Here is a 10,288-nt window from a genome sequence, read left to right as displayed (position 1 = left end):
TTGGCCTAGCCAGGGCAGCGAAGCTTTCGCTATTAACCCAAGCTAAATCACAGCAAGTTTTTCACTGGACCAGTGCTTCATAAAGGGCTACCAAGAAACACTGGTGCGGTAGGAGGGAAGAGTGGCGATTTTTCTCAAGGCGCGGACTGTGCCGCCGTATGCCACTTGTGAGCCTGTCGAGCAGAAGCTAGGAAACTTGGAAAGCGATGGCTCGCAACGCACATCGACTTGACCACGCTGCTACCTCGACGTCATAATCACGAGGGAGCATCTTGTGCCGAATGTCTGGCACGGGGGAATACAGTCCTGCAGATTTCTTTGGAACGCAGCGTAGAAGTGGAAAAAAAACGCAACTTTCTATGAATTCCCTTTTGAGTATCGGGCATATTATTGACGAAAACGGTGTGACCTAATGGACCGGGAAGATTGAAGCCATAAGGCACCTGCACCTAAGAACATTACAGTGCATCAAGCGTCTTTGTTAACAATAATGCTCGATTCAAGGTCCTGCCAAACATGTCTGCCCGCCCGAAGCCTTTGGCGAACAAAAATTATAATTCTCGCGATTCGCTTCGCTTCCGCAGTGGTTATCTCGTTGCGCCGCTGAGTCCAAGGACGCATGTTCGATACCAGTAGTGGTGGAAGTGGTGGCTGATGTTCTGGTGGGGGCCAAAAGGGATGTGTCGAGGTTGTGGCTCACGTGAAAGGTCGCCAGGTGGTCAAAATTATTATCACGAGCCTTCCACTACGGCAGCCTCATAGCCCAGGTGTAACTTCGCCGCGTTAGAGCCCACAATCAATCAGTGTTTAGGATTCGAGACGCTGACGCTGCACCTTGGCTATGTGGTGCGCTGTAGTGGCCGGCTGCGGATAAGTTTGATCACCTGGGCGCGGTCACTTGTCCTCGCCCCTTTTCAGGCGGCCCTGCGAGTGCTCTGCTGTCTACCCGCAAGAGCGACAGTTCCCTCTCACTCCGCCACAAAGCACTGCAATCAGAACATGTTTACTCGTTGCCCTTAGCCTCCAAAAAACGCGTTGGCCTGTCAGTAAGATGCACAAAAAGCAGGCTTCGAGGACACAAATATTTTCAGAAGCTAGCGGCGTCAGGGCACCTTGCATGCCTTTCATTGTAAACAGTGCGGTTGCAAACCACTGTATAAGCTACGAAGGAATAAGTTTGCGCGAAAGACGAGTCCGAAGAGAAGCGAGGACAAGACGAGCGCTGTATAAGTGCAGCGTGATATGCAGTGGTCGTTACAAGGCCACCAGAGAAGTAATCCAGGCTTTGCGAATTCCTCGGCTTCGAGAAACCTATTCTGTGGCACGTTCGGATAAGTAACGGGAATATTTGGCCGTTCGTCCGTGAGAGAAGATTAGCAACTTCAAGTGTACTTCTCACGTTTAGTTCGATGGTATAGATATGTTCGTCTTTTCCAATAAAACCTTCAGTTGTCAGGGCTGTGTCTGCTTCCCTTCTTTAGGTCCTTTTGGTGTGCGCGGAGCATGAAAAATGCCCCATGCCCTACTTGCGCGGCTTGCTAAAGGATCTGAAGAGCTTACCTAAACTGCCTTAAAATTGCTGAAAATTTTCTCTGAACTGATCACAGGTTTGCTGAAGTTCTTCACGCGCTTGTTCACGCACTTTCACTTAAAGACGGTGGGCGTTTCGTTTCGTCTCTGCAATATGTACAACCTGGTTTTCACCAGGTGGACATTATTCAGTTTTCAATTCACTTGACTATCCATACGCAGATTCGCCGGAAGCTATACATTTACTTGCGTCAGTCCTTCCCTGGCCACGGGTTCTTCATTGTCGTTTGCACGTTCATCGTTGGGTTCATGAAGGCGAGGGCGTTTTGCTCTTTTCCATCTGCCACTAATGCTGGTTCCCCTAAAATTCTCGCTTGCGTGTAGGCGCCACTTGGGCCGCGAAGTTGAGGCTTACGCACCTTGGAACAAGCCGGCAATATGTACGGTGGGTAGGAAGGAAACTTTGTCGGCACGGCAGTTGGTAGCAACAATTGGGGTTCCATTTTTACCCTGTAGTGGTCTTCCGTGAAGTCAAGCGAACACACGATGGTCCTGGAGCTTGGATGAAACTGGCTGTCCATGTCCCTCCCTTGGTCGAGGATGTTCCACTGCCAGCCGCTCCAGAGGTTGTCTTTGGGCGACAGCTCATGGTTGCAGAGTTCCGGGTTTCGTGAGTCATTCGACTTACAAAGCGGCACGAAACAAGTTTTAGGCAACGCGTGCCGTGTAATTCATCCGGAGAATCGTAACCATAACAGCGCCCCCTAAAAAAAATCGAGGTTGCAAGCTGACCAGATGACGGCAGGGTAAAATTCCCACAGAGCAGATAGGATGTCAGCTTCGCACGAGGCTGTGCAAGCAGGTGAAAGGCGCTGTCTTGGCCGGTGAGCAGCGCCCCTATCTCCCAAGCGTGGCCAGTGAGCCCGCTTCTCCTTTCGCGCGCTTTCGTTTGTTCGCGAGACGACTCTGCAGATGAGTGGCCGAACCTTAAATTCTTGCCGAAATCTGGACATACAGGCGTTGACGTCAGAAAGAAAGTTGGACTTGTCTGCAAAACAGAAAAAAAGCTTTCAAGGAAAGCAAGAGCCTCCTTACGCAAGACACCGGTCAACTTTTCATGACAGCAAAAAAACCTCCGTCGCATGCCCCCGCGCGAGGGACACGACTAAATGCAGAGCATTGGGGGTGGTCACGTGGCGTAGGTTGTGGTAGTTGGCGGTGGTAGTTGTAGTTGTTGTCGTATGGGTTGGGTAGTTGGGTTGCGAGACGAGAGAGAGAGAGGGAGACGAGAGACGTAAGTACGTAACGTGTTATTTATTGCCATCGTTTGCACCCCACCCTCTCTGCGGGGCAATCGGTTGGAACTTTAGTATTATTGTTTTCTTTCTTATTATCCCTCTCTGGGGATGCAGTGCGCCATCGTGGAAGTTCATAAGCGATGCTAGCCAGCTCTTGTTTAGGTTGGAGCTAAACTCTCCAATAAATAATTATTTCTCTCTCTCTCTCTCATAAGCGATGGAAGCAACACCTTCAACCAGTACCGCGACGCGAGCCAACGTCAGCGTTGCAGTACCAGTTCAAGACATCGTGCCATCCTCTTCATCGACGGCGGCAGAAGACAAGGCGGCGAGACGGCGCGCTGCCGACGCCGAACGCAAGCGTCTGAAGCGCGCTGCCGACGCCGAACTTCGTGCACGAGAAGCCGCGGCCAAACGTCAACGTCGGGCCGCGGATCCTTCGCTCGGGCAACGAGTATATTCGTAGCGCGAGTAGTAGAGGGAGAGGAGGTAGCACCTGCTGCTGCAACGCCTCTTTCAGCGGCGGAGCACGCGCATGCGCGCCCGCACCTGTTGTTGAGAGCGAGGAGGAGCGGGGGAGGGGCGCACGTGCTGGCTGGCTGCGGACGCCGAGTTACGGACGCATAGCATCGTGAGTTAAAGAAATGCTCTGCATTTAAAAATCCTCTTGTATGAGTCTCGCACACCTCTCCTTGCAGTTTTAAATGTGGGCCGACAGTGGCGACGCCCACATAGAAGAAGCTTTGGCTATTGTTTTTCTCATCAAACAGTTTGGCAAGCACCTTTATGGGAGAGAGTTCACAATTTATTCTGATCACATTCCCTTGAATGGACTCCTCGGGCAAAGAAATCCCCATTCCCCAGTGGCAGCACCACGCATTCAGCACCAAATGCTAATGCTAGCGGCCTATTGCTACAAATGGGTTTACAGAAAGGTAGAGCAAGTAATGAACGCGGACGCGTTAGCAGTATTAATGCTTTCGAGACTGAAGCAAGCGAGAAGCGGTGCCGCTACGTGCGGAAAAGAGAAGTCACGAAGCACAGGAAGACAGAGTTTTGTCTAAAGCACTGATGAATGTTTCGAATGAACGTCAATCGCACGTATCGTGTCACGTTTTTAGTGCTCTTTTTCTCCAAGCGAAGCATATCAACGAATTCTGCTTCACACCTCTTTCAGCAATACGGTGGAAGACTCCCGAAGCTTAGAGCTGAAAGTCGCCAGTACGCGCCACCCCACCAAGAACGTCGCACAGAAGAAGCCATGTCGTGGTGACAAATTCAAACGAGCATCAATCCAAAGTTCCGCCTCGCCCGAGTTTCGTTCAAAATCGGGCGTTCTGGAACAGCACCCCCGATGAAAAAATATTTTACCCTTGTTGTGTCTCTCAGGCGTGTATTTGCTTTTAAAACCAAGCCATACTACCTGCAGGGTGATGGGGACGTGCTCCCGAAATTTCAAGCCTCTACGACCAACAGTTTTGCTGTGCGTCGATGTGGGTAGGCCTTTTTTAGTCCGCCAGTGGGGCAATTTCAAAATATTCTTCTTGCTCTCGCTTTTTTATGGCATCATAAGTTGAAATCCCTAAAACTGTTCTTCCATCTTGGTTTGATCAACATTGATTGGCAAAACGTCACTCAAATGTTTGTGTATGCCGGAATAAAACACTTTCGATTTAAAAACCGATTTTATTCGTCAGTGGGTTAACACAAACATTGGGCAATCAGTAAAAACACTACTCCCAAATGCACATTCACGGCAAATGGTTAGTACTGAAGCTGCTGAATGCTGAAACTACGTTTTACAGGTATTTCTGGGTAAACAGAACTTCGACATCAGGACGGGCACGAGTGACAATTGTGAATTTGCACACAAAAAAACAATTAAACAGTAAGGCACTTTAGGTTATAGGTATTACTGATGAATTACTAAAAATGAATGAACACTTAATAACAGGAACACCAATATAAATTCACAGCAAGGCTTTTTGCGTGGGACACGCGCCTTTACTACACTGTGCGTGAACAGAACTTCATTAAAATTAGTAAAATACAAATGTTTACATAGGTATGGATGCGTATTTGTACGATACATATCTAGATATCAATACAATTTACACACGTGATGTATTTGCTGGGCCGTGTTAAATGCCAGCTCTTTTGGCATTAAACAGCTTTAAAACATCCTGCAGAAGGAGATGGTCTACCTGCCCTCACCAGCATTGCCAATCATGGCAGTTATTGGCTCTCACCAATGACAGCACGGGTACATTCGAACAACATCATATAGCAGACCTTCATTCATGCTGCAAGCCCCGAGACTACAGCAGCTTGCTTAGCACAGCGATATATTGATGGGACTCAGTTGTCAGCTTGCTGGTGAGTAAGGGGAACGTCAGAAAAACAGCCAACGCCAGGTGCTTGAACGCCGGCCATCCCTAGCAGCCCAGAGTCCAGGACCTCTTGTGTCTCGTCGATGTCGAGGAGGCTAGCCACGCCCTTAACAGGAAGAAATAAAAGACACGTGGTTTAGGTCATGCTTCCCTACTGATGCGTAAACAGCGAAGTTCATATGTATGGTTACCAACCTTAGTATGTTACCAATCAGCACAACGCCACACATGCGCCACACCGATATGTGTAATGAAACCATGCAAAGCAAATGGCACCATTTAACCAACTGGACTTTAACATTGAGTTATCTCATCAGGCGTGTACCCGAGCTATTGTGTATAGAGATAATAAAAATGAAATACAGGGGGCCAGGAAAAAAGGACGGTCGGAGCGTATGTTGAGCATCTGTTGGTTTGTGCATATATATCAACAAAAGAGAAGCATAAAAAGTTTCCGCGTATCTGCTCCTTTCGTTGCAAATGCCGACAAAAGACAATGCTCTTTGTCGACATTTGCAAAGAAATGGCAGCCCTTTGCTTTCGCGTTCACATTTCATGCTGTTTCTCTTTTTTCGCGCTCCTGCCAAGGTAAACACACTGAAGGTTTGCTCAAGTCAATTTAAATGTACCGCGTTCCACTGTTCCAGCTCGGGTGCCTCCATGCCAGCGCTGCCGTACGGCTGCGACGAGCGTGACTCAAGGCCCTTTAGTTCAACGTTTATAGGCCCACGTTGCCCTACTCCACGTGCGTTCCTAGCGGAACATGGAACCTAACTAGTGGAACCTTTTGTAACTGTTGCCGCTTGATTTCTAAAAATGCCCCCGGAAGAAATAGGGACGCCGGCGATAGTTGGCAACGGAGTGATTTTTTTTTATTGCAGTGGATGTAATATTCCATTTCGCAAAAATCAAGCACCTATGAATTTTTTCATTAAGGAACACTGTAAATATCACTTATGTATTATTTTCTGTCTTATATTTCCGTAACGTTTTGTTCTTCAACAAGATGTCTTGTTCTTCAACAATGAAGAACAGTAATGAAGAACAGTAACAATGTAACAATGAAGTAACAATGAAGAACAGTAATGTCATGTTCTTCAACAATGTCTTGTTCTTCAACTTGTTCAACAGCGTTGAGAAGCAATAATATTGACACCCAGGGTTGCCAGATGCCGCCGAGAAGAGAAGAAAATATATACCCCAAAATGAGCCCAAAAAGTGGCAGCCATATTGTGGATAAGCCGAAAATACGCGGAAGTTCAAGAAATATTCTCATTATTAAAAGTTGCCTTGTAGTGCGAAAAAATACTAGCAATACAAATGGAAGGTGAACAAACAACATTTACCTTCCATAATAAAAATTAACCAGTAAGTGATTGCACGGTATTTTTTCTCGCACTACACACAGTCATTGTCAGTGGCATCTGACAGATCGGGAAAATTCATGACATTCAGTTCCGCGGAACCGTACATGCTCCTTGCATTGGAGTTGCATCATCTTGAGTTGCATCGCCGGTCGGAAATCTCGGCAGCAGACTCCTCGAAGCCTGAGGCCATAGCGGTCATGCCGGTTGGCGTTCAGCATTTCATCTCACATCCTATTTCGGAGGCGCGATCTCACTAAATTCACGTGAGAATGCACACTCAACATCGGCGTTGCTCAGGGGCATAGCGAACACCGACAGAGCGAACACTGCTAATTCCTAGAAAAATATTTCCCCACTCGCATTCGTGAAACGCAGCACTTAAATCCAAAAAGAGGCGATATCGTTTTTGGTATATTTTTTCCAGGGAAGAAAGCAAGGCTGCCTATATTGGGTGTACGGAATACCTATATCTCCCTTGAACAGTCTGGGTACGCGGTACCTTTTGAAGCGGCAGTGTTGCTTGACTCAGTATGCATTCAGGCGAAACAATTTCATGAAATTCGGTAGCTGGATGTTATGAGGAAGCCTATAGCTGCACTTGCCGTGCAGCCTCAAAAATTAAATATCGGCATTTTGCCTAAACGCCTTTTTTATGCTGAGCGCTTCGTTTGGATGTTGCGACTTTGCTGTTGAAAAGCACACCGAAATCCACAGCAAGGAGCAACAGGTCGCTTGCATTGTCTTCTAGGTTGACTTCCAGAAGCCTCTCTCTGGCAGCTAGTGTGTCAAAATATCAGGACTCATTAGGACTCATGAAATCAGTTATCGAAAATAGTTCTGAAGGGAATCAAGCAGTTGCATTTGATATCCACTTTCAAGGTGGAACAGCTTTTGACCACCGAGAAGTCCTGTAGCACTGGGTTCAGAAAGACCAAGTAAAACTTATTCACAGGATCCCTGTATATTTGGGACCGGATGTCATCGTCATGGTAACAATACTTGTCCTTGCACATGGTGAAATGAAGCTTGAGTTTATCCCGTTTTTATAGGATACGTTTACAGCAGCTCGAGATGGAGAGCCACCGCGTTTGTGACAGATGAACCAACTTTATTTGTTCTCTGCGGTTGTTTATCAGCTGGCACATTTTGCTGTACTCATACCGCGGAGTGAACTGCGTGAAAACCAACTGTACGAGCGGGTAACCAGGAATTCTAGACTCCGTGAAACCACTTTCACTGCCTCGCTTGCGCATGTTTGAATGGACTGGAAACGCACTTCATTATAATGAGGTTCTCGTTCTTTTGAGGCAAGTTTGTGTACACATAATTGCTCTTCACGACCATAACGTCGCCACCATCCGTTCCAATCCCAAGACACCTTGTGAAATCCAGAAATCCAGAAGGCCCTGTGGAATCTTCTAGGCGCTTGAACCCTTGAGCATGAGCAGTTCGAGTAACGTGGTCACCAATTTATTTAATTATGTGCTGAAATAGCGAAGCACGACTGCCAACTGCTTCTCGTTTGCTGCGTCCGTGGTCTCATCAATCAATAATAAATACTCGGAAGCACCTACATCTTGTGTACAACGTCGTCGAGCGAACAGGGGCCAGAACTTTTGTTATTAGAGTTCCGTGTTTTGTTCGGTGAAGCTTTACGTAGCAGGCTGTGCACGACTGTACGAGTTCGCCGGGATAAGCTATAGAGTTTATAGTGGCATGACACGATGAATAACAACAAGCTTGATCTACATTTTCTTGCGTGGTCTTTGAAGGCTACAATTTGGTGAAACCCACGGTAGTGAAACGTGCGTTAGAAAGTAATTACGAGTTTGTCACATGTTTTTCTGTGCCTACATGTCAAAGGAGGTCGTCTCTGGTGACTTAACTTTATAAAACGGGCTCATGACCTGAAACCCTTCCCGTTCCACCGAGGTATAAAGGGTGAATTAAATACATTGAAAATGGATATTTGGATTTAAAATAAAAAATGTAAAAAGGTATATAAACAAGATAATTACGCAGAAAATGACTCACTACAGAACAATGATACAAAAGATCTAAAAGCTAATACATTATTTGCCGCTGACTTTGTTTCTGCGTGTGAGGGAAAGAGACAAAATTAGCGTTAATTAGTATTGTAATTTCTTCCAAAATTTTTAATGTTTTTGTATGTTTTATTAGCTATGGTTTCCTCCTTACGAGATAATTTCTATGGATATCAAGAAGTTGTTCTCTGTGTTTGTTTGTTATTGGGCAGTCCTGTAAATAGTGGTCAAAACTATCTGCTGGTAGGTTACATTTACATATGTTATTATTTGTAATGGCGTTTCCTTTCCTTTCCTTGTAATGCGTTTCCTTTTCCCACTCTTTACAATACTGTTTTGCGTATTTTGACTACATTGAAGCCATGGCAAGGCAGTACGACGACGACTGTTTGCAAGACATGGAGAAGGAGGAGGAAGGTAACGACAGTGACGTACGAATGTGGCCACAAGCCAACCGACGACGACGATGATGATGAAGCCAAATTGTAGCCACTCAAGCTTCGTTTTTTATAACAAATCGCGCTCCCGACGTTGCAATAATATTTCCCGAAAGAACACAAGTAAGTCCAAAAAGTGCGACAAGCGACTGTAAGAATTTACTTGCGACTCGGCCATAGAAGCCCAAATCCGCTTACAATAAGCGGAACTGGCCACTCTGCTGACACCGGAGTTCGACGTTTAGATTTGGCTGTGAGTACGTAAGACTATTGCGCAGATTTCGATTTACTTTCACCGGGTGGCTGAATCGAGTCACACACACAGACAGGCAGACCAAAATTTCTGGGTTTAAGTAGCGCAAGAAAGAATATAGTCTTTAAAAGACACGACAGTGCTATTGGCGCGCCAGCCACCCTTCCACTCCAGTCTTTCGCACCGCTTCTCACATTCACAAGGTTCCACACGGAGGGACATGCTCTATCAGTCCCGTTCTAACTTAGGTTCTATTTTTACGCTAGTGTTAACGCCATTCTTCACTTTTAGACAGTGTAGCAGCCGTTCGCACACTTCTATTACAAAATATAGTAACTGCGAGGGAGTTGCTGAAAACTACAAGTCCAATTGCACGTGTTTCATCAGAGTTGCACCAGCGTATGTCATCGAACGTTATTGTTTGCTGATTCGTAATAAACTTCCGAAGAAGAGAAGAAACAACAACAGCAAAAGAGAACATTGTGTTAAAGAGAGCTCCTGTGGCCGAGTGGTCAGCGTATGGTGCATCAACCCATTCAGCTGCTTGTAACAATGATAGCAGCCGCGTAAATCGCTCAGCCGGGAGTTCTATTACGCAGCGAGACCAGGAAGGAAAAAAATTAGCCGCGTACCTGGTCGCGTCGAAAGCGGGAGACGCATGAACGACTACAGCACGCGATTGGCATGCGTCTGGTCGTTAAGACCGGTTTCGGCGTCGTACGCTCGTCTGAGGAGGCTCACGATGTGCGGCTGCCTCTCCAGATGCAACCGTACCACTGTGCGGCCGCAGCCAACGAGAGAAAAAACGCCACTGTGAAAGTTACTTTTGAAGCCTAGAGGAGACGCTAGTGGCAGTTCCGAGTTAGAGTTGCTGTATACGTTTCCTGCGGAAGCAGAATTGCGCCTTTCACACTTCCATTCCCTACTCGCGACCCTATTTGCAGAACGCCGCCATGTGCCTCAAAAAT

General features: G+C 46.7%; 1 protein-coding gene across 1 annotated transcript in view; it reads right to left on the bottom strand.

Moving 5' to 3' along the window:
• Positions 1 to 4,672: 4,672 nt before the first annotated feature.
• LOC144165013 (male-specific lethal 1 homolog) overlaps positions 4,673 to 10,288 on the bottom strand; it is a 174,534-nt gene continuing 168,918 nt past the window's right edge. Inside the window, exon 9 of the mRNA XM_077695183.1 lies at positions 4,673 to 5,324. Coding sequence (XP_077551309.1) covers positions 5,314 to 5,324 — 11 coding nt within the window. The 3' untranslated portion in view covers positions 4,673 to 5,313. The remainder of the gene's footprint in view (positions 5,325 to 10,288) is intronic.

Source organism: Haemaphysalis longicornis, unplaced genomic scaffold (genome assembly GCF_048455015.1).
Source record: "Haemaphysalis longicornis isolate Haplotype H1 unplaced genomic scaffold, Haemaphysalis longicornis Haplotype H1 scaffold_14, whole genome shotgun sequence".
NCBI classification, from domain to species: Eukaryota; Metazoa; Arthropoda; class Arachnida; order Ixodida; family Ixodidae; genus Haemaphysalis; species Haemaphysalis longicornis.
Note: the sequence above shows the minus strand (reverse complement) of the source record. Positions and strands in the feature narration are given on the sequence as shown.